This window comes from Anticarsia gemmatalis, chromosome 2, assembly GCF_050436995.1.
Source record: "Anticarsia gemmatalis isolate Benzon Research Colony breed Stoneville strain chromosome 2, ilAntGemm2 primary, whole genome shotgun sequence".
Classification (NCBI taxonomy): Eukaryota; Metazoa; Arthropoda; class Insecta; order Lepidoptera; family Erebidae; genus Anticarsia; species Anticarsia gemmatalis.
In genome coordinates, this window is record NC_134746.1 from 11,709,406 (window position 1) to 11,736,027 (window position 26,622).

The 26,622-nt window shown below is 33.8% G+C and overlaps 1 protein-coding gene across 1 annotated transcript in view; it reads left to right on the forward strand.

Moving 5' to 3' along the window:
- Positions 1-26,622, forward strand: part of LOC142984810 (protein obstructor-E-like) — a 45,652-nt gene that overhangs the window by 9,583 nt on the left and 9,447 nt on the right. Inside the window, exon 2 of the mRNA XM_076132646.1 lies at positions 5,655-5,712. Coding sequence (XP_075988761.1) covers positions 5,679-5,712 — 34 coding nt within the window. The 5' untranslated portion in view covers positions 5,655-5,678. The remainder of the gene's footprint in view (positions 1-5,654; positions 5,713-26,622) is intronic.

The window sequence follows — 26,622 nt, forward strand, 5'->3', positions numbered from 1 at the left end:
TATGAATAGTTAATCATAATAATAGGGTAGAAGGCTGAATAAAACGGGATAAAACTATGAGCCTTTTATTAAATTTTATTCAAGCAGAATTAATGTGACATAGGACGTAGGTCTAATATTCATGAAAGTATGCCTGAATTTGCGTACACAAAACATTATATTAAGGAATATTCTTTTACATACATAAAATTGTTTCTTATTGGAGGGTAGGTTGATACCAAAACATAAAACTAGAATATAACTTTTGGCGCGGTCATCCTATAGATGGGTGACATAGTGGTATTTGGTTTAAAGTCGGTCCCGGTTGTTATCAGTTAGATAACAGTCGTTAGACCATGGCGAAGGCCTTTCAACCGGCTTGAACAACTTTGACACTAGGTTTACCACTAAACATAAGTTAAATTTAAAAAAAAAATCTTTATATAAATGAACGGAAAATCGCAATAAGCTATCTTTAACTACGGATTACGAAGCGGTTAGTTAGTAAGTTACACAAAAAGGACATGATCCAAGTATAACTCGGAAATGGTTAAATTTCAAAAACTTCAGTAACAAACAATAACCGTTAGTTACCAACTGTTATCTGACACCAGATATTTCACAGTATATCTAGCTAAAGTCACTGATAAACGCGAGAGGAAACTCCACAGATCAGACAAGAGTTTGTCCCAACTAAATGTTGTTACACAACTTTCAACTTCCGTAAATTGAATCGGAGAATGCTCGAAAGTCTTTCTACTAGACGTTTAAACTTCGGCGCCAACTTATTTTAAAATATGGCTGGATAACAGTTTACTTTTAAAGTTTTAACGTGTGAAAATAACAGTATTTGATATGATATTTTGAAATGTAGATATGTTATGGTTAGTTTATGATAAGGATAAGTACTTGTAATTAATTATTCACTTCTACTAGACGACTTTATTAACGTTTATTCCTGCAGTCTTACTTTATATAACATTAACTTCTGCATATCTTAAAAGTAATAGGTCGGGTAAAAAGTCTTTTCGCTTAATAGTATATGTATGAACTTGTAATAAAATCTTTCTACACAAAAAAGCTCGATATTTGGGTACCTCACGAGCTCACTGAAAGAAACCTAATGAACCGTGTACTCATTAGAGATTCTTGAAGCCAAAGAGATTTTAAAACAAGTTCATACATACTATAATGTGAAAAGACTTTTCCCCGACCCAATATAACAAATGTTCAATCTATTTATTGGTAAAGTAACAAGAACCTCATTATCGCCTTGTCACTTACTAGCTCCTGCCAAACCTAGTTATGCCTTTGAACTAGCAAGCTTTCAGTACTTTGTTTTCAAACGCTTAGAATTCCAAGAAATTGTCTTTAATGAAATATAAATATTAATTCACTAATAGCTTTGTGGAAAAAAGAAAACACAAAAGAATCCTCGCTAGGATTTATTTATTTTTTCTAGTAATCACGTCCAATATTATAATTTGATCGTTCAAGCGCAAAATTGTTGTCCGAATCACTGACTTTGTTTACCAACTTTGACTTTGTTTATCAAATACATTATTCATACAAGTTTCTAATTATTGTTTCGTATTTATCAAATTAATAGAAATACAAACTTTTCGCCTTGTTTGTTCGCTAAAAATGTGTTTCTCGATTTGGTCGCTTTATTGTCATAATTATTTGTTAAATTTAAATTAAATATAATTTAAGATATTAAAAGCACGAATATCGTAATATAAAAAGTTAATTCTAATTTTTTAATCTAAGAAAAATCAATTTCTTACTACACGCATACGATCATACGTACAAAAACAAATTACCAATATTATCCGAGTTAACTAACCGTTAAAGCTTATCTATGGTCGCAAACGTACGGTAAACCTAATTACTAAGCATCAACTAATCAAACCTAGTCTTCTACGAATAAGGCTGGCCGCATACTTCAAGACAACTAGCCAAATTTGGACGACGCCGGCATGATCGGTTACGCAATACGCACTAATTGCGCACTTTCACCGGCGAATCTTACGACAGAAGCGTCATTTTTTGCCGAGGTCGGGGAATATCGCTGCGTCTGTCGCAATATCGTGCGAATGCCGAGCGAATCGCATGTGCGACGCGTTGCGACAATGTGTACTGATTCTTAAGAGCAATTTAGATTTTTTTATGTGAAGATGCGATTAGTGTCGCAAGTTTGTCGTTTCGTGTTTAATGATTTTTGTTTTGGGCGTTTATGTATGTGAAACTTCCTGTGTTGTTGCACAGATTATAGAATTATATTCATTTTGACTGTATTGTTTACGACAGAGTCGTTATAAACTGCCTTACTTGTCATTAAAACTGCGGACATAAGCGCAATTATCTACAGTCGGTACCGTCGAGTATCGAGAGTTTGAATTTAAAATGTAATGGTCAAAATAGTTCCTATGGAGCCCTCTACAAACGCTGATCAGATTTTCATACAAAATTTCTCGATAATGCCTCCAGTTGTCGGTAGTCGATAATGGTTGAGAATCTAGCTACTAGTGTGTGTTTTGTTTTTAAAATTATCAAAAGTAACCACACTTTCAAACAGTCTCTTTTTCTTCTGATGATACACAGTTATGAATAAATTATACATAATGTATAAAATAACATTACTTTTACTTTCACGCTACACATCCGGAAGTGCATTATTACCATCTAGACATTCTAGGAATTATATTTAATATATTTTTTTTAAATAACACGTTGCAACTTACTTTTCTAGTGCAAATATTACGTGCACTTTCTATTTTATTTCATTTGTCAGATTGTCACTTGTCATGATGCTAATTGTATCGCCTAAGTGCAAAGTTTGAGACATGTCATCTTCAATTCAGTTCAGAAAATCACTTTCTATCATTATGTTATGAATTGTACTTTATGCCTAATGCGTGGTGAACTCTAGGCCTAACCCCTTCCTCTTTACGGGAGGAGACCCTTGCCCATCAATGGGACTCTAATGGGTTCAATTTATTTTCATTATTAAACTTTTACCAGCTTTTGACTGCTCCATCATCCACGTGATAGGTTTCTCTGAATTTAAAGTATCCTTTGTTAATCCAGGCTGTAAAGTCATCAAATTTGGTTCAGTAATTTCGTTGTAATTGAGTTACAAACATCCACCCAATCATCAAAACTTCCGCCTTTGAAAATAAATAAATAATAAATGAAGAATACAATAAAATGATTCTTAATATTATTGTTATAAATAAGTAAATCGCCGTTTAATTCTACTTGATCAATGTGACTGCACCTAGGAATACCGCGTGTGTCAACGCACTTGTAATTAGCAGCTAAATTAGAAAGGAAGTCATGCCGTATGAGACGTGTGAACACGTGACGGTTCTTGAATAAATCCTAGTCATTTATGTCACTATTGAAATATTACTTTTGCTAATATGATTATGATCTAAAATGCTCAATTATTGGTACTGAACAGATTATAATAATATGATCTATTTTGTAGATAAGCTTGTCTTTTTCTAGTTTCATAGACTTTCAGACCTATTTTTTTCTATGCCCTGTCATCACTATAACACTTTCGTTTTGACATTTTGACAGCCAAATGTTTCGTACTGGAAAAAGCTATAGCTATTATTTCAGGATTTTCTACGAGGACTGATTAGTTGTTGTTAAAGGAAATCCCACCCCAATCCATCTCTAACATCCATCTTAACCAAATACACATAGCGAAGTAGAGTTGTGGTTGAGAATCATTTCTGCAACATTTAATCGATCAATCGTCTTGATTTGCATTCAATAGCACTTTTCAAACAGATTCAAACCAATTAACTTAAAATAAAAAAGACAACTGCACTTTTAACTTCAAAACAATTAATTAAATATATCTACGGGAATTCAGAAACGAGTACTCGTAATAACAAACATTGTAGCTGCTCACTTCGCCTTTCAACTAGATTGTACGAGATGAAACCACTATAAAGGAGTGCAACGAAACAAATAGAATCACTGGAAAATGCAACAGTATACACATTTTCTATGATTTTATTGAATTATACAGCGCTTGTGTTACTGAAAGCGAGTAGCGATAAGCGTTAGCGGGTTCGTACCATTACAGTTTGTTTATGAAAAGCAGATAAAGTACTGACTGAAATGCAGTTTTCTTGTAACAAAGAAACAGTTATTTACAAACCCGATAAATAATAGAATCAATCAGTTTATATACCGAAACTCAGCAAAAGTAGCTTACCTGTATTATCATGTATATGTTATGTAGCAGTCTGCTAGAATGCCTAATTTTGAGATTGGCGAGAGTAAAGCTAAATTTCAAATAAAATGTATTGGCATGTTTTTGCTTTATGAATTCAAAACCAGTAAATGAGACGCATAACTACACGCAAATATGTATGCTAGAATGTAAAATTATGCATACCAGAGATTCTGGAAATTTAACGAGTTTTACAAATAATATTATATATATTCGCTTAGCCTTTGTTCCAAACTATGTTGGGGTCGGCTTCCAGTCTCACCGGATGCAGCTGGATACCAGTGTTTTACATGGAGCGACTGCCTATCTGACCTCCACAACCCAGTTACTTGGGTATTAACACGATACCCTTCGGTAAGACTGGTTGTCAGACTTTCAAGCTTCTGACTACTGTTAGTTAACGACTGTCAAAGATCTTCGAAAATGACAGCCGGGACCCACAATTTAACGTGCCTTCCGAAACACGGAGGAACTCGATATGTATAAGATGGTCACCCATCCACGGAACAACCTCGGCAAGCGTAGCTTAACCTCAGAGATCGATCCGTGCGGCTGTTGTAAACTAAGCCACGAGCAAATAATTATAACAAATAATATTATATTGTTGTTATATTGTAATGTAGATCTGACTTATAATTTCTAAAAAAAAATTCGAATATAACTTTATTTAGAACAGAAATTAAACAGAATTTATTTGTTAATTAATTAAGATTTCTATATTCTTCATACACAACAGAGGGTTTTTTTGGTTTTATTCCGCTAACAGTGTTACTTCGCCTTTATGCCACGATACTGAATAATATTGTTCATTGTGAAGATAGGTATTTTATATTGTTACCTCAAAGCTTCGCAATTAGTTTCCTTGTATGTTGTGAAAGCATTTTAATGCGATGCCAATTATTAAAAAAAATCTTTGCTTTTTTTCAATAAACTAAGTGATGAAGACAATTTGATAATATTTAGAGCCCGTTTCAGATTATCTAATACGTACGAGCGTCTACCAAAGTTTAAAAAAAATCTACCAAAATTCTAGAAGTTAAGCTATACGATGCTCATACATTGGTGATAAAATCGAGATTTATATAGTTATGTAAAGAGATATCTGTAAGTACATGATACTTGTCGTCTATTCTAAAATAAACAGTATCATCTGGAGTTGGGGACGTTTTACCAAAAATATAGTAAATTTTCCCCCAAATAAAATAAATAGCAATACCTCACTATAGCGAAAGAGGAAAACTATATAAAAATATGTAATATGAAGGCTGACAGGAGCGAAAATTGAAGGGGAAATTGTGCTGACCCGTATCACCCCTATGTCCTCTATACTTCTTGGAAATTGGTTCAGCCGTTTACGATCTGCACTTTTGTATGAATTACTTTGAGTGGTGTTAATATTTTGTATGTTTGTTTGTTACAGGTGTTCATTGAAACAATCAGCATCATGTTATCCAGACATCATTGGGCGGGATTAGTCGGTAAGTTCAATTTTATGCATTTTTAAATTAAATTCATTACGTTCTGAAAGAGTGGGTCCTTTGGCTCTATAGTATTAATAAGACTTTGTAATTTGAATTTTTGATAGAAATAGTCTCAAAAAGAATGATTTTCAAATTCTGTTGGTATATTCTCAATAGCAGCCTGAAGCAAAGTAGTTGCCTAGCTGAAACTAAGTACAGTCAGTAAAAAATAAACAACATCAAATACTCGAACATATTTGGACATTTTTGTATGTAACTAAATTGTAATAGGCTTGTATTAACATAGGTTTTAAACCAGCCATAAATAAGTGAAAAATAAATCGATGGTTTATTTAAACAAAAATAAATTACTTTCTAAAATGACTTTACAATACCGTTTCATAACTAAAAGCCTTAATTACTTGAAGGGCTAACAAAAACTTCGTTTTCCCTAATCGATCGGCGTCTCCGGCAGAATATCAAGAGAGGCCTAATTACTTTTATATTGAAATTTAATGGAACCAAACAAGGCGAGAGCTTACTTACTTACTGCTAAGTTTGATGAAGAAAGTTTGAAAGTAACACATGATTAGCCTTAATTAGTTTGCATAGTGGGGAGATTTTTCGGGGAAATAGAGTCAGTGTTTGGGAAACGGTATCAGTTATGTGTTTTTTTCTTAAGTGGTATTTTGTTAGTTGGACTGTCAACTCAGTATAAACTTGAAAGCACGGTTTTCAAAACCTTTTTTAATAAGACAAATGGGTTTTTAAAACGGTTTTTCGATATGGACCTTAAAATACTTAGGTTACATGAACTTATTTACTACACACACATAAAAAAAATCTATACTAAATGACAACATAACGCTTCAAAATTTAATACATCTATCACTTGTTCATAGCCTTAAAAAAATAAAACTGTTTACGAATTTCCCTACTTGCCAATTCATCTGAAGTTCACTCTACATATACCAGCAAATATCTATAAAAAGACGCTCAAAAGAGACATTCGGGTAACAGTTTTTAATTTCTACCGATCCTATCTAACGAAACACCTTATATTATATAACTAGTTTCTAGTCTAGGCTCCGATAAAACCAGATTCCATAACACCGTATTTCTAGTTCTACGAACAGTTAATACAATAACACGAGGACATTCCCATATCTCAAGAAGAATAATAAGTAATTCAAGGAATACAAGTATTTTGTCCGAAAAGCAATTTGATATAGATGTCTGCTTACACTGTTTCGCCATAACTCGCTTAATGCTATTGGGTATATAGACATATTGTTACGATAACAATCTGATAACGAGATTTCTTTCTGGGTATTTCCTTGAAAACGACTAGACCGGAAAATAGTATTGTGCCTATATTTTCTTTAGGGACTTTCTTGGTATTAAAGCTAGTCATATTTTCATTAAAAATACACTCACTTCTGTCATTTATCAGGGTTTATTCATTATCATCATTACCTTAACCCATCTCAAACCAATCTTAGCTCAGCCTGCAATTGCATTTTCATGTCTTTTATGATCTTGTTATCTTTCACCCAACCATTTTTACCAGTCTTTATAAAAACTTAAAGGACAGTTTTCTCTTATGAAAGAAAATTTGTATTGCAATCCAGTTTTAAAATATATTACCCAAAATAGCACCCACTCCACTTTCGTTTAAAATATATCAAACTATCAATTTAACCACTATATCTATACCCCACTCACATTTATATCTGCAATAAGTTTAACTTATTCGAAATTCTAGCATTTCACACCCATTCCGATTTGCATGTAAAAGCCATTGAGTAGCAGAAATCATAAAATAAATCCACCTGAGACGATTTACGAGTTACTTTGAGATATCTATCTGATCCAATTTAATACTTATTCTTGTATTCGTTCAATGACATTCTAAGCTTATATTTAAGACGTCCTCTGTGGCGCACTACCAGTGTGTCAGAAGATTCCCACAAGGAGCAAATAGTTGTTTCGGGTGTGGTTGTACTATGTGCCCTTTGTTTGTATGTTTGTAAAAGTACTCGTGACACAAAAGATTTTCGTATGTTTAATGTCAGACATCATTTGTGAATTGCCATATTAATTTATTATTGCCAAAAGATTTGCCATAAAATGCACCATAACATTTTTGGTTTAACCTCAAAAATTGGATTTACTTACGCTGATTATTTAGGCATTTTGAAATAACAAAACTTAACCAACGAAGATGTTTCACAGTAATATTATTTCCTCATAGATCATTAACAAAGGAAAAATAATCGTATAACTATGATACAGCAATAACTATCTTAATCACAATTCAAAGCACGTTCTATTCATATAATATTTCGCTTCTTGCATATAACAGCGGGCTATTTCCACAGTACTCATTTTCCATAAAAATAATCCGAACCACCTGTTATAGGCAATATATTTTTATAACAATAAACGTTACGCTTTGCATCATTAATCAAAAAACTGACCAAGTGCGAGTTGGACTCGCGTACAAAGGGTTCCGTACCATGATTTATAAAAATGGCAAAAAATGTACGTATGTGCCTAGCAGCATTCGGTGACTGAAAGCCGACTCCAACATAGTATTTGTTGTTATAGCGGCAACAGAAATCTGAAAAAATTTCAACTGTCTAACTACCAAAGTTTACTAGATTAGTATTTATTGTATCAGTATGAGTGACCACACTCAGACAACAAAGTCTTAGTAAAAGAGCTCGCGTTTAACCCTTTGGGCACGGAATTCTAAAAACATATACTATTGCAATATCGTAAAAACGTCCATTTGTCAAAAGTTCAAAGTGTAAGCCTTTGAAAACAATTGCGTTGTTTCGCAAAACGCGTTAATGTGTGTTGAGGCCGCCGTGTGTAACTGGTAACCACATTAGATCGATTGAATGCGAAAATATGCTTAACAGATCCGTGATGTAACCACAATGGCCGTTCAGACTTAAGTAGATGTACGCAATATAGAAATACGTAGAATTTATGGCACGTTCATGAACTCTGATGACCCTGATTCGTCCATCATACTAAATTAGGAAACAATAACTACTATTGTAAGGTAAGTATTATAGCAACCGGCTAGATGAAATTTTTCGACAGCAACATTTGATGGCTAATACATTAAAATGTATAACATAGGCTTACAATTTTTAAACCTAACATCCGCTCTAGCCCACTAGTACTTTAGAGAGAACATTGTTAAACTGTATATTCAATTTAACTTCTGATTATTTCGCATAAAACATTATTTCACTCTTATCGTATTAAATCTTAATCAGTATAAATTCTAAAACATTAATTACCATATCTTTTCAAGGGCTGAATATTTGCGAAAATGTACATAAGAATTATTAGGTCGGGGAAAAAGTCTTTTCGCGTTATAGTATGTATGAACTTGTAATAAAATCTTTTCTCTACACAAAAAAACTCGATATTTGGGTTCCTCACGAGCTCACTGAAAGAAACCTAATGAACCGTGTACTCATTTGTGATTCTTGAAGCCAAAGAGATTTTATTACAAGTTCATGCATACTACAATGCGAAAAGACTTTTTTCTAATATTAATATACTCTGTTGTAAAATATGAAAACATTTTGATATTGGAAGCCGGGTCGTTGTTAAATTTTACGACTAATCCCTGCCGTCCGTCACGACACCATGGCCGATGTTATTAATTTACAGCGTCCCTTTGGTGGAAAACTAATCACGTTAATGGATGAAAAAAACACATTTAAGGGTTCTTGCACACACGAGATTTTTCGCCGTGAACGCTACGATTATTTGGCCGTCTGTAGACATGGTTATCAGTGCTGTACAGATTATCTAATTCGTCTTGTGTAGCACGGCAATGTGTTGTTTATTTCACTTAGTCTTTGTACACATTTTTTTAACCTTACTGTGTATCACGCCTACTTCCGTCGCGAAACCTCGGTCAATGCGCTATATCGTTGCTATGAAATGTCCCAAAAACATTGTATTTATTCGTAAGCTCGGCTGACTTTATAGGAAGAAATGAAGCCGTGTATGTCTACAGGCTTCCATAGACATCCATACAACATTAATAAGATAGCAAAATTAACGCAGATTTTCACGGTGAAAGAAAATTGTGTGTACAAGCGGCTTAACTGTTCACATTTTGTGATTAATATCCCAGTTTAAAATCAATTCGAGGACACCGTGCTCTCCATAAATTAATATAAAAGATTGAATGACGGTGCAAAATTGTAACGTGTTTAGAAAATTATAATAACGTTTGGAAAGCAAATACGTGTACCATTTGTATTTTGCTTTGTCATTTTGTTTTTAAGAAAATGTATTTTTAGTTTATTCACTAAGTAAGCTTTGGTATAATGGATAGACAAATGTTATTTAAAGTAAATACAATGACATCTCTCGTCATAAATATTTCGCTTTACTTAATTATGATCAGAGTTTAGATTTTAATATAAGAATGTAGCTCAAAATATTAATCTCTGATATCGATTATTCATTTTTCATCATTACAAAATACTTATTTTTATTTTAAAAATAAACCGAAGCATTGTCGCCATTATTTTAGAGGAACCATTTCTCTCTTGCGCGGCGGGTATCGAACTCACTGCACGCGCGTTCGTTCCAACAAACACGTGTCCTTCGAAATTTGTGTAACAAAAGGCTTATTCTAAAGCAATTACAATATTAATTTACATCTAAACAATGTGTGAAGCCTTCGCCAGGCTTTCCTTCATTGTGAACCAAATTGATATTGTATTCACATTTCTTCGACCCGAAACTTCGCAGACTAATTCTATGAGTACTAGCAGATAAATTAGTTTTCAGTTGCCGAATAATTTGAATAATTGTAAAGTTTATCAAAACATGATTTACGCGTTTAAGATTAGTATTATTTATGTGTAACTACATAACCAAACGTTTTTTACCATTTTAGATATAGCTACGTCTCTTTCGAATAATATGATCATATTATCTCTGTGAAATGTTTGGAAACTCACAAATTCTTTCATGTCTTCGTGCTTAGGGAAGCACGTAAATGGTCGTTTTGTTGCCAATGAAGATAACAGTCGTTAAACTATGTCAAAGTCTTCAAGTAAAGTAAAGTACGGCTTGAGCAACTTTGACACTAACTATACGGCAAATAATAATAAAAAACACATAGATAGCGCTGATAGAAGCTACTAGCACTTTTCATTGCTAAGTTCTCTATTATGAAAAAATAAAAACTGCAGACCAATTTTAATTATACAGTGTCAAAGTCACAAACAAACAACAGGCTTGTGCGGCTTACCCGTGGGCTTGCCCTGCGGCCAGTGTCGTGTGGGATTTGTTCGACATCAACGCGGGCAGAGCAATTTTCTGTTAAAAATATTGAATAAATGTTATATTTTATAGCAGAAGTATGTTGGTAGATTTTATTTGCACGCGTTCAGACATTGTTCAGATTACTCTCTCTCTCTCTTACTATGCCTCTCTCATCCCTGCTATGCATCACATTTGGTAGTGAAGACAGCTTTGCTTATCTTTCTCCTCCACTTAGCTTTATCCTTGACATCGTCTTCGGAAACCACACACTCGTATTAATATTAATTATTACATAATTCGACATTGTTATATCTTTTTTTTCTTAAAATTACCTAGAAACTGGTTTTAACTTAACTATATTATGATAGGATATTCGTTTTTCAAGCATCTTTCAGAGTAATCTTCAAGCGTACTCAAATTGTAAGAATCCAGTACCTCTTAAGATTATAACACCATCTATCTTCAGTACATTCATCGTTAAATTAACCTTGGATAAAAACCTATTAAGAGAAACTATAAAACAAAACGAAGGTCGTTAAACTTCAAAAACTCATTGTCTTATCATAATAGCTAGATTTATTTAGCATTCATCATGAATTGTTTTGACAATGGCGGCTTGCAAGTTGCAACATAGACGTAGTGTTTGGGTAATCTTGTAATGAGAGGATAAACAGAAGCTAAGTATTGTTGAAGAACAATGGCATGTAGGTGTCGAGTGGATGTAGCTAATGTTTGCGAAGATATGCTGAGATATACTTTGATGTACGACTGGCTTTATTGAAATCGTTTGAACTGCAGACTATAGATTTTGTGTCTGAATTTGTACAATGTTAGGACGGCAGAAAATTGGCGTATTATTATTTTTGTTTTTACTTAAGTTTTATGTTTTAAGGACTAAGTAGTTAGACAAGAAGCTTCTATCATACCCAACTGCGCGAGACAGAGCTGTATAGTGCAATTTATTTAGTGTCAGTACTCGAAAAAATAACTACAAAATTTCGTTAAATCGAAACAAATATTTTGGGCTAATTATTTCACACATAATAACTGACTTAATCATAGCTTTAGCTTAGTCAGATATCTATCATATTATTAACGATAAAAACACCGTTGCATAAATAACATAACAGTTTAACTACATGTTCCATTAACATAACCTTCACATTACCAATCAATCATAACTTTACAATTATACTGCAAATAAAACGTAACGATTATAACTACAGCTTCGCATCGCTTGCAGTACATAACGTACCTAAGTATTACATTCTCACGACCTTCACGAGTGAATGCTTAATTAATTTATCTATTTATACATTATGTATTGTATGTAGTAAGTAGGCTGGAGCTTACATGTCGCCTGTGTTATGTTTATATTTGCATGTGGAACACCTGAGTTAGGTAGTGCTTGTAAAGTATGAGGTTGCTAATTGTTTATTGAAAGCTTGTTCTATGTTTTAGAGCTGTATTTAGTACGTACTTACCTGTTATAATCGAAGGTGTAGGCAGAGATATGTGAAAATATGCCTTACACCATTGGAATGCTTGATCCCAAGTAACAGGGGGCGAGTGTGTTGTAGAAATAGGTATACCAAGCAACTAAGATTTTAAAATAATGTGTGTTCTTATTTAAAGGTCTTTGATGAGTAAAGACTCTCCTCTAGTTTAGCATCACTGTAGAATCATGTGTGCATTTGAAGTGTTTCATATATTTATAACCAATCACTAATACGATAGTTTATAATATCTGCATACTTAACTATGCCTATTGAACCTACTCCTTTTTAACTATATTTTATTAGAATCAATCACACATTACTTCAATCCCATTTAACTTTAAAACCAACCTCACTCAACTAACCATCTCAAAAATGATCGCAACAATAACACAAACAATTGCACAGTAAATAAATACACAAAAGATTTCCACAAGATATATTTCAATTAAAAGTTTCATCTTACTTCTCTGAATTAGTGTTCCGTGAAAGAAAGGTAGAAAAAGGCGAATGAAGAACAAAAGATGAACTCTCATCTCGAAGACAATGGCCACGTTTTTTGAGCTAAAGGGTAAAGAAATGTTGCGGAATTCAATGTAGCGTTGAAAAGTCGGGATTTGGAGGGTTTGGAGAAAAGAAAAACAGATTTCAGTAAGGTTTATTCAACTGCTATGACGTATAGTATAGATAAGGTAATGAATTTAAGATATTTTTTCGAGAACATAATTATTGTCAAGCCATAGCATGCATTAAAAATTATTTAAGTAGTGACAAGTTTTTTGTTGGATTCATTCGCTGCAAAATGCTAGTTAAAACCAAAGCTTTCAAAACCAAAATAAATGGCTGGCTCTTACGTAGGCATGTGCATTAATGTGCAAGCCATAGCATGCATTGTCAATGATTTCAGTGTGTATGTTTTTTACATTCCTTCACAATAAAAAAGGCTTCCAAAATCTAAGCTTTCTAACATTACACATCCTCGTCTTCATTGTCATTTACCATCATGTAAATTCATGTTATATACTGAAATAAAATACTAGCAAAAATAATAAAAAATATAATACAAAAAGAATACTGGTAGAATCGTAGACCACATGTTCTAAACGACGCATTATTTATTTGTCAATTGTCGTAGATCTTTTCTCAAGCTCAGACTATAGGCCATTTGTGTATTCTTTATATTATTAATAACTATAATAACGTATGCAGATTATATTCATCGGCCCTGACTTTGTTTCTTGACCTAAAAAGGCTGTTTACCAATAAGGATAGCTTAAACCTTGCATACACAGACATACATTTATAAATCACTATCACTTCATATTAAAGACTCCCATCGCCAAGTCTTTCTGTGTTTTTTCGAAATTCTCAAAATCTACTGAACGGCTTTTTATGCGGTTTTCACCAATAGATAAGAGTGATTCTTGAGGAAAGTTTTGGTGTTTTATTTATTAAGGTGTGCTCGTCGTAGCCTGGGCGAAGCTAGCTGACTACAAGTATGTATTATTATTAATATAAAATAACTTTCCCTCCTTCCGTCTGTCTATTCGTTTTGCGATCAACTAAGAATCCATAGAACCGATACACTCTTACATACATATAGTAATTCCTTAAGGAATTTTAAGAAGTCTATAATTAAAAACCCCAACCCGCTCTAGGCCAGCGTGGTGGACTCAAGGCCTAACCCCTCCCTCATTACGGGAGGAGACCCTCGCCCAGCAGTGGGACATTAATGGGTTAAATTTATTATAATTTTTAAGTTAAATCTGGTGTACTTCGAGCAAAGCCGGAGTGGGCCACTAGTTAATTGTTATCAAACATTTACTGCTTAACTCAAAGGTTCCCATTAAGTAATTACTCTTACAGTTACAATACGAAACACGACAAAGATGCTATCAACCCTAATCTTAGCTAATTTAAATGCCTTTACAACATAAGCGACGGCGAGTTTAGTTAAAAACTATGGTAAATTAAATACTTGAAATTTTTACTGAATCCTCAGACCAAAAATATGTTTGCATAATGATTTGTTATATGTAATGTTTAACAAATCAAGTCTATGAATGTTTCAAACACAAGGTAGTTTTTGGAAAATGTGAAAACATTACATTTATAGACGCTTATTTAGAGAAAGCATTGGTTTTTAATTAAATTGTGATGCTTTTAATTGCAGTACCTATTTACAGTATTTTCTATTGTATGATTAGTGCTCAACCTAGTCTCAAGTCATTTGTTCAAGCCGCCTGAACACCTTTGACATGACTTAACCAATGTTATCTTCAATAGCAAACAACCGGGAGCATCTTTCAACAACAGTGATTTCTTACTACTAATATCAAAAACTTTTGTCTGAAAAATGATCAGCGCCTCTAGCGTATTTCGCTAGAACTATTCTACATTTAATAACATCTACTCATTAACAAAAAAAAATAAGTGTATCAAACACGGAAACTCGCTGTATCCGCGGTCGTTTCACTTACACTACATGAACGAGCATTACAAATTCTTCACAGATAACAATGTGCATATTCTCACGAGTACACGAGTGTGCCCGAGCGCTCACGAATGCTCACGAGTGGTCTCACGTTTATATCATAGTGGAAAAAAGTGGAAAGCGTGGGTTCTAAACTCGCATTGTTGATCATATCCTGGTAACTATCTCGATGATCTGATTATGTTGATATGATGATTGTCGAATTTCTGGAACGATTTCACGTCTAATTAGGTACTGGTTGAGATAATAATGTTACTAAGAGTTGCTGCAGAGAATACCGTGGGTTTGAGTCCAATTATTACAGCTAAACTTTTTAGGAGCAAATAAGTGTAAGTAACATTTTCTTTCTGCTGATTTTTTAAGCACAAATCTCGCTTCGCAATAAACTAAATTTCATGAGACCTTACTTAGAGTAGAGTTAAATTAGCTTAAAATATTATCGCGAGGCAGCGTACCACAATTAATTTTATCGTTGAAGAAAGTAAGTCTACTGTTAGACGAGTTAACTGCATTTCCAATTCATACATATAAAATCTTCACCCTTTTACACAAAACTTATACCATAATCAAATTAGCAGCCACACTTTGGCCTTTCCCTTTAAAATACAAGCGTAATATTCAGTTACGCTACCATTACATAAAAGTCAAGGACACGATTGTATTACGAGCTGTAAACAATTACCGATGAGAACCGTATTATTGGCAGTGCAATTTAGCCGCAAACCATAGGGCACGGTACCACTATAAATAAAATACCACTATCAAGATATAAAATAAGAAGATATTAAGTTAATAAACTAAGCGAATAACAATAAAATTATTAGTTCAGAAAGAAACTACCTAGAATAAATATTTTCTTATCGAATAACTGAGAATTTTTGACTGATCAGCGCCCCTAGCATATATAGTAAGAACTAATTCTTTAAGTCGATTTCAAATGTTGAACTGTGTCTGTAATATTTATTACCAAGTGTTGGTTCAAAGTGTTGATACAATATTTAGGAAGCAGTTGAGTTTCAATTCAATTCGCAATGCGACGCCAAACTAATAAACTTACATGATATTTTAAACAGTAGCTTCACTGTTTTGAGCTGTAAAATATCTGCTAGCTTATATCTCTTGATTTGACCGCGCCCTTAGATCAATAGAGACCCGAAACCTTGAGAAGCGATCAGGAACCCCAAGGCCACTAATATCGCTCTATTAATTGATAGATTAATTATGATAGCGTGCACTAGATATTCGTGCTAAAATTCGTGAAATGAGGAATTAAATTTTCCGTGTATGATGCATTATAACTTCACGTCTGACATCATGATTGCACGCAAGTGTATTAATTTTTGTGCAATTTTTAATCGTTTCTTATGCTGGTAATGCTTTGGGATAATCACCTTGTTATAAAACAACGCACCGTTTCCAATTATGACGTGATATTTTTTGGATTAGTGTGTATTCGTTAGTGAAATAGTCCTTAGTCTTGGTAGCTTAGTAAAAAAGTTGGCAGAGTGGAGACTGTCAAACTATTTTTAACAGAGTCTAACTTTATGGTTTGTTCGCATTAAGAAAGTTTCCCAAAAAAGACAGAGGTGTGCGCGAAAGAATACAATAAACCTTCTTTTTCCGTGTTTCTTTAAAGGTAACATTCGGTTCTTAGCGACCGCGACGCGCGACCGCGACCCGCGACCGCGACCGGGTCGCGCGACCCACTGCTTAGTATGGATTTATATGGAGTACTAAACAAATCTAGCGACCGCGACGCGCGACCGGTGGGCGCGGCTAGAGAGCAGAGTGGGTCGCGCGACCCGGTCGCGGTCGCGGGTCGCGGTCGCGCGTCGCGGTCGCTAAGAACCGAATGCTACCTTAAGGTGTAAAACAAACTGCAATTTATGTCAATATCTCTCAACAACGAATATTCAGTTCAGTGAACATCAAAATGTTAATAAACGCAAATCGCCGAGACTCAATTAAGTTCAGTCTAACGTTCAACGTATCGAATTAAAGCAATTTATTCTATACCGTCTCAGATGTCAGATTTGTTGGCTTTTTTTCGTAAATTTCCCTGTCCTCCCTCTTCTGTTTCCCATAGTAACAGGGGCCATTAGATACCTTCATTAAGGCTAAAGGTTCATTAATCACATCTCCCGCATTGTTCCATATTGGTATCATGACGTCATTAGCTATTGTTTGTAACTTCCTAACAAATAATGAACATTTTTCATTTTGATTTCTTTAGTTGATGTTGCTATTAGCCTGTTTTAATACGCGCTACTAATACTAGCATACTTTTCTGAACCTTTGTATAACAGAGCATGCGGTGAGACAAAAGCGAAACGCAGGCCATTTCGTACACCTTCGGGTATAAAAGGCGTGATATTATGTGCGTATGTAGCATTCAACGAAGTCTCATTTCGATTAACGCGCTATTTAGTTGGTTCATTCGTCAATCAATATTTTTAACAATTCTTTAATTAAAGTAATTTGTGCTGGATAAGAATCAACGACTTCCATAAGCACGATTAAAAAGAAAGTAACCTATGTTTTTTGTTCTAAAAGACGTTTAATAAGTTGGTAACTTATTTCATTCTACAGACAGAAAAAAATATTACTTTTCATTGTCTCTATTTTGGGTTAAGACCTAACCAAATATGCCTCAAATACCTATCCCAAGAAGAGGCTGCAGTCAATTAAGTCTAGAAAACAAATATTGAACCTAGGTCTAGGCTGACCGTCGAAATGAACACATAGCGCAGGATATTGCTAGAATACCCGAATTGTTTGTCTGTTTGTTTATTGGACGCTGATATTGCCACAATTTTCCTTTTCAAGCCATTCGAAGAAGATATTTGTCGAGATTTCGAGTTGTTTAGATTTAATATAACAATACTTTAAGGAAAATAGTTGCCAAAATCCTGTAAAATCATAATTGATATCGCAAAAAAGTCAGCAATCTTTACTTTTGGTCCTTAACCCATGGATAGCGTAATCTTCACTTCTTCTAAACCTTTTATTTTCTACTGATAAATGGATAAAATATTTTCTTTCGAAACAATTGCTTTGGCGAAACACAATGCCATGCTATTTTGTCATAAAAAAAAAGTTTTAATTGTTTCATTACTACTGTATTATTGGTGGGATTCGGCTTAAATCCAGGATTGCTATCGGTCTTAACAAAAAAAAAAAACAATTTTTACCGACTTCGACAAAGAGGAGGTTTTATGTATACAAATTTCGTTGCTCAAACACATATAGAGTTTACAAACTTAAAACCATTACACAATTCATGTTTTAACAATCTCGTAACTTAGTAATAAAGTTTTAGTGACTCTAACTCAAGTATTTGATGGATTATATCTATAGCAAGTATTACATAATATTATAACAGTTTATAATTACATTATAGAGCGGTTACGATTATGTTGCTTTGAAACTATGATCGTGTTATAAATCTGTTTGTATATTAGTTTATTAAACAAACTGTGGTTATCAAGGAATCCTCGTTCAAAGATATTTCGTTGCTAAGTCTATCTGACTTAGCAACGAAATATTCAGAAATGGTAAAAAATTATGAAAGCAATTATTTATTTAAAATGTCAAATACACTTATTGTTATAATCTAAAGAGCTTTTGTTTTAAACACATCCTCTTTTCTCTATTTTCTCTAATCATTAATAAATAATCATTTGAAGCGATAAAATACAATACTGAGAATATGACTTAAAAACTGTTTCTATAATACGGTATCTTTAATGGATCCATGAATATATTTAGAAGATAATATTTACAATTACGGTTAAATACGGTTCAATTTAAAGAAAAGAGTTCACCTAAGATCTTATACATATGCTTTTCTCTACATCTTGAAATTGGAAATAAAGCCTCTGTCAGGAATTTCCATTTAAAGCCGTATTGTTTTTCTTTCAACCTTGTGTTTCTTGTGTCCGTCCCACCTTGACAGACTGGCTAAGGACGAAGTATTCTTCTCACTGAAACAATATCACCCGAACGTATTATATGAAGTCAAGGTTTAATGTTGAGGTCAGCATAAGTGTCGGTTTACTGGAGTCAAGGTCTACGCATCTGCCCTACCTTGGGAAAAGGACACAACCTCTTCTATATCTATGTACAAGAAGCCGCCCGCGACTTCGTCCGCGTGGAATTCCTTCCCGTGTAAATCCCGATCCCTCTGGAACTACCGGGATAAAAAGTAACCTATGTGTTATTTCAGGTCATCAGCTACCTATATACCAAATTTCATCGTAATCGGTTCAGTAGTATTTGCGTGATTTAGCGATTCATTACTTTCGATTGTCGTACATAATATAATCATAATAATTCTGCATAGATCGTTACGGTAAAACCGGAATTACGTATTGTCAAAACGCTATCCATATTATCTGCAACATCAGCATATAGCGTAGGTTTGTCGAAAAATATATATTTTCATAAGATACGATTTCTTATATGTTTATACTTCAACTATCATAAATTATTATTATATTGTAATATCACGCTACAATTTCTCAAAACAACCAATAATAATAAACTTGCCAAATATTTTCCTCATTTCTCGTAGTAATTTCATTTCGTCATTGCCCTATGGCGCAGTTTCATCATGTCTGACCATCGGATCACATCACTTCTTACGCCATTCCACCATCATAATTATTATTGCAATATAATAATAATCATCTCTTTATGGTTCAAGAACATCGAGATTATATGATAGATATAATGACTATACTAAAACAATTTAAACGAAACATAAGCGTATAATCTCTCGTACCAAAATAATTAAAACTTTGCAGAACTTAAAACTCAAACTTTTCATATTAAAGTAAGAAAATATTGCCTTTTCTGGAAAAAAATCTGACTTTACGCGTGTAAATATATTAAACGAAAACCTTATACCTAAAAGGGACAGTCAATATTTGCTAAAAAGATCTCCAAAATAAATACACTAAATAATTTCGTACATGTTATTCAACCCATTATAGCCTTATCATATTTCTACAAAAGATTCGATACACTAATATATCAAGTAAAACCGAAAAAAGTATAAGAAATTCTTTGATTTACACACCACTGTATAAACTTATCTAAGCCCGAGTAACCCGTGTCAAATAAATCGCACACGATTCGTATTTCACACGAAAAAAGGTAAAGATTTAGTTAAACAACCTTTTTAAACATATTCTTAAAATTGCATTTACTTATACCTCTTTTATTTTAACGTAAGATTTCGAGACTGCTTGTTTTATTTACGAAACGTTATTTATTTCAAATGCATTTTGGGTTTTTGCCAGAATTTCAAATTGATATACCGTAAGGATAGCATTCTCTTAGTAGGATTGGAATTTAGAAATAACTTGTCAGATTTGCGAGTTGACTGGACTGCAAAAGATTTGAGATGTTGCTAATGTTAACAAATGTCCATCTAGAGAAGAACTTTGATCTGATTTATGATCATTTTACGCAGACATTTTTCATGTTAGTTACTATTAGAATTGATTTCGATTTTATGTTTCAACCGAATATCCTTAATTATAATAATACAATACGTCCGTGGCGTAGTGGTTTAGGTCGCCACGCCGAAACCACTGCAACGGGAGGTCGTGGGTTCGATTCCCACACGGGACAATTATTTGTGCGATCCACAAATAATTGTTTCGGGTCTGGTTGTGCTTTGTGTCCGTTGTTTGTATGTTTGTAAAAGTCCCCGCGACACAAGAGCAATTCTTAGTGCGGGAGTTGTCTTTTTAAAAAAAACAAAAACAAACAAACCTGGTATATATTATATAATTCAGTTAACAAATCAATTAGACTATTATACCTCCGGGTATCTAAACGTAAATCTATTTCAGTCACCATACAAAGTCTTTTAATTCACTCCCCCACAAACAATTAATGCTATTATAATAGAATTTGTGCACACATTGTTTTAAGTAAAAGATGAGAGAAAATTACAAAAGTATCTACTAAGATGCAAGATATATTTTCTACAAGAATGAATGTCCTGCGGGCCAATATAAGAAGAAGATCGTATCCATAACATTCAATGACAATATTAATCCAATAATGTAATTAATTAACATCAGTATTTATAATGTCAACATAGCTATCAATAAATACCTTCTGGAAGGCTTAAACTATGCCTATTAATTATCTGAATACATAATTAATTGTGATACATAGTTATGTAGTAATGTGGTTGATGTAAATGTGCCTATGTGTGGCAATCTGTCTGTCATCCACTCATCACTGTAAAGTAACTAATATTGCCTTTTTAGGAGCAATTACTATTAACTAGCAGATCCGCCTGTTACATCCATTTTTTGAGAAATACGTAGCCTAGCCTATATTCAAGCTCGGCTCTTTTGCTATAATTATTATCTATGCTTCATTACTTAAAAATCAATTTACTTTGTGAGCCTTAAAGCGTAAACGACAGACAGTCAGGCATACAGTTTCTGTTCACTTTTGACGTAAATCCTAAACATCTGATTTCAAAGTATCTGAAAAAATACGAATTGAATTTGCGGGTATTCATTACTCGCATAGCATCCGTTAGTTTTATGATTCAATTATACGTAATACTACTTATTCTGATACATAATATCCGAACAGTTTCTAAGTTTATACTCCACCGATTTATTGATTGGCAGAAAATTCTAATAAAAATCGAAAAGTTAGGTAAATATCTAATAACTTACGTTTCTAAGCAAATAACTTAACAGATCCTGGTTACAGATTTTCTGCTTCTAGCTTATCAATGAGCTGAACGAAATAAATTTTTCTGCTTTTATTTACTTACATACGTACGGTGTTAATACGGTATCATACAATATAAGAAAGGTGCCAACGATAGGCCTCACAGGGCTATATCACTAGTCTAGACTCGGTGACCTGTAGCCCGGTGCAAATTACATTACTTTTAATTTACTAGCTCTAGCGGGCACAAGTTTATGATTCTACAGAAATATATTACGCAGACTATAAAATGTATAGTGACAAATAAGGTCATCAAATATTCAGGTTGCTTAAAAAAACGAACTGGTTAAAGATTTGTCTCCTTCTGATTTGTATTGAGGTTATTTTGAACGCAGTAACGGTCTATTCAATCGGTACTGTCGAGTAAAGAAATTTTGATATTTAAAATGTACTGCCAAAATAGTTCCTGCGACGCCCGCTAGCGGCGCTGAACAGATTTTCATTAAAAAAAATCTCGCTATCTAACCGGTTGTCCCTGGTCGTTAGTGTTAGAGAATCGAGCTACATAACTTTTAAAAACTCTCACCCGCTCATATCTTAAACCACAAACATATTACAAGTCGAGCCTACATACCAGTTCACGACGTGTAGTAATAAAATCTCACTAATTTCCCAATACCAGTCATTTGGTACCTGGTACCTGTCTGCAATTGCCCTCTCTCATGAGCGCTTAACCTCTCAGTAATCGCCTGTAATCATGCACTGTTCAGAGATTAAAGATTACACGCCTATCAAAATAAGACTACCTAGTTATTTGTTTATGTAAATGTACAGTTGAGTTCCGCAGTTTCACTTGTGTTTATAGTTTATTAGTCTCGTAAGCGTTGTTGAGTAACCTATAGCCTTCGTCATGAATATGACTTTCATACATAAAATGAATTTTTCAATTCTCGTGGTCATTAGTTTTAATTTTAAACAAACTTATAATCGTAGCTCATTCACTTTAATTCCAGTATGAACTATTAGAGGAAAGCGAAACTTCTTTACAATCACTTGAATTTAAAGCTGTCTACTGTCGTTCAAGTTATGGCTGTTATTGCGATCAGGCTAGTCCCAAAATGTTTTTCAAGTCTAACTATGGATTTACAAAGCATATATTACTGTGCGATAAGGCCGCCAGTTGTACTTTCATTTTATTTTCTCTTGTTGATTTTATGTACAACTAGCTGACCCGCGCAACTTCGCTTGCGTCACATAAGAGAATCATAACTTTCCCCGTGTTTGTAACATTTTGCAATGGTTCTCTGCGGCTATTGGTCGTAGCGTGATGATATATAGCCTATAGCCTTCCTCGATAAATAGGCTATCTAACACTGAAAGAATTTTTGAAATCGGACCAGTAGTTCCCGAGATTAGCGCGTTCAAACAAACAAACAAACCCTATCAGCTTTATAATATTAGTATAAATGAAGAGTTTTCATTCATTCAAGTCCAAGCCAGGATCTGCCATAACAAATGTATTATTATATTTCAGGGAATTAAATAGAATAATACAGTTAAAGATAATACCTCTCCATCGTATTTTGTCACGCAGTCCTTAACACCCCCGTGCAATTCCGGTGAACCGGTAAACCGAAGTGTTTATCAGCTCAATGAAAATGTCCTTGTTTCAAACGGAGTATAGGGCACGAAATAAGTATTAATATCAAATAATATTGTATTAGTGCTGCAACAGCAACACTTAAAATATGTGTAAGTAAATGGATCTGTTTGTTACCCCGCTGAACTGTTACTCGCGTTGAAAATTTGAAGACCTTAAGTTCGAAGACAACACAAGTACATTAAAATTTGTTTTAAAACAATTTATTTAGTGGCCTCTTGTCAAATAACGAATGCGATAGGCATTTTCAAGATCTTCTTTTTGGCTAAATTCTTATGCCAACTTAAATTACGAGATCTACAATTTAAATATTACTCCGTTACATAAATAATTAATTAGCAGCCATTAAAACTATACGTCTAGTTCACGGCGAGGCTAAATGTCATGCATCATGGCCAAAGGTCAAAGCCTCTATTAGACGTTCATTTCCGACACGTCTTCAAGTAAATAGCTAGAGAATATTACCTATATTAATACGGGAAACTTGAATTGATATCGATGGAAATAGATCTATACTAATATTACAAATTTGAGAGAAAATCAGACTGCTGTATGTTTAAGCTATTACGGCTAAAGTACTTAACTGATTAAGGTATAAATTGGTGGCGAGATTATTTAGATATATTATTATACTCTTCTACACTGCCTCAGAAAGAACATACAAAGAAATTACAAAAACAAACATTACTTCATAAAACTATAATACTTTAAATGGTTACTAAGTATTCGGTTTAAATATTCGGTCAAAATAAACTATATTGCAAAACATTTTAAGGAAAAATCTTTTAATATTATTTGAAGCGGCAGTTAATGTCACAGGTGTATTTGCGAATAAAAAAGTTGAAGGCCTTTTATAATCAACATCCGCACGGCACTAAAAATACATGCAAAGTGTCGCGGAATCTAAAGATATCATTAAATATAGTCGCAAAACAACTGCCTCACTCGGCCATTCTTTTCACACAACACGCAAATTACAACTATCACAACTACCTATGGAGTAGTCAATTTCCCAAATCTACCAAACGTACAACGAAATACAACTCACAAGTTGCCATTTTCATTCAACATACGTCCGTTAATCATGCAGGGTCAGTTACCCAATGAGAACTACTGACTGATATTAACTTAACAAATAAGCACTTCATATGGGAGTATTGTTCCATCGTTACACGGTGTTACGTGAAGCACCGTGTTATGGCGAGCGCAGTGAAAGCGCTTCCCCATTGCGCAAGAGTGCCGAGTGACAAGTGTGCGAATTTTTATGGTAAATGTTTATGGGTGTCACGTTTTTTTGGTTCAGAATGTTGGATTTTAGGCACGGACGTGATTTGATGGGTTTTATTATGATTGGGTGGTTTTGAATTGGTTATATTATAACAATTTTAAACACAAAATATTCCTTTTCTTTGTGTAAATTTTTCCCAAAGGATAAATCGTGACGTTTTTGACATGAAGAAAACCGGTAGTGACACCAAATGCATTCCAATAATTAGCACTATACTAGGACTGGCCCGACTTTCCTTGGAGGTAGAACAATTTTATCCAGTGGATTGCTTTCATTCCCGCGGCAGTTTTGATACTAACCTTGTCCCGACAGATACAAACATATTAAAAAAAGAATCATACAGTTTAGTTTTATTGTTAAAAAAAGACATGCGTTCATACATTTCACTTTTATTCATAAAAGAAGATTGTAAAAACTCCAAATGACATAATATGTTGCAATATTCCACAAACACAATTTCCACACCGTCAATAAACACGAAAACAATAACATAAGGCAACAGACCTTTTCACACAATATAAAAACAGTCAAGTTATGCGCGACCACGGAGGAGCTCGTGGCTTAGTTAACAACAGCCGCGCCGATCGATCTCTGAGGTTAAGCTACGCTTGCCGAGGTTGATCTGTGGATGGGTGACCATCTTATACATATCGAGTTCCTCCGTGTTTCGAAAGGCACGTTAAATTGTAGGTTTCGGCTATCATTTTCAAAGATCTTTAAGAGTCGTTAACAGTTGTCAGGAGCTTGAAAGTCTGATAACTAGTCTTACTGAAGGGTATCGTGTTATAACCCAGGTAACTCGGTTGTGGAGATCCGATAGGCAGTCGCTCCATGTATAACACTGATATATAGCTGTCCGGTGAGACTGGAACCCGACTCTAACATAGTTTGGAAGAAAGGCTAGGCTGATATATAATATACACGTAAACAAAAACAATATAAGGCAACAAACCTTTTCAAACAATATAAAACAGTCAAGTTATGCACGGCCACGGTGGGCTTCGGTTCATAAAATGTATTGCGCCGTGTCGTTTCATTAATCATGTGGCTTTCCACCTATTACCAATACTTGGAAACGGTTTTATGTTCAGTGATTGAACAGATTGAGGAAATTGAGTGAGGAAAGTAGAAATAAACTTGTACATTGTGCAGACTTCCTTGCTCAAAGCTTGATTAGAAAATTATGTGGTGTGGACTTGTATCATTTGGCAATGCAATCTACACTGACTACTTAAAAGAAAAATGGAAGAATAGTCAGTGACAGTCTTGAAATTGTAAATTAGTAATGCAACAAAAATAAATACGTTATGAAGCTATAATGTTTTGAGTAGTAATCTTGGATGCACAACCTCAAAATGCTTCTCAATATTTTTTTCTTAAGCTCCATGGGTACTGAGACTATTTATTACCATGAATGATTTATTTTCATTTAACTTTCACATTTATTTTTTCTTTTAAAACTTGAAAACTTTAAATTCTGCACAAATCATATTTATATGCCTACACAATGTATTAGCAGCGGTAGTCAGTTTAGAAGTTGCAATATGAATCAGTTAATTAAACAAATCTTGAAACCAACACAATAATAATATAAATCACGTTTAAGTTAATGTTACTAATTAGTAGTTACACTGAAACCGAACTAAGCACTCCTGAGAATTGGTTAACAAATTAGTAAACCTATTTGCATGAAATCGTATACTGACTTTATAACCACAGAATTGCGAGAATATCATTCAGAAACTTAAGTCTTAGTTAGTGCTAATTTAATTTCGATTAATTACTTACGACGCCTTTACCACTGGTTGGTAAAATTAAATTAGTTGTTCATTGGCTACCTAGCTTAAAAAGCTTACCCTTATTGCTTGAAATGAACACTGAGAAATATGTATAGTTAGTGTCTTGTATGGTAAATATTACAAACTAAGACTAATTGTAAAAGAACATACAATTATACGGTACAATCAAT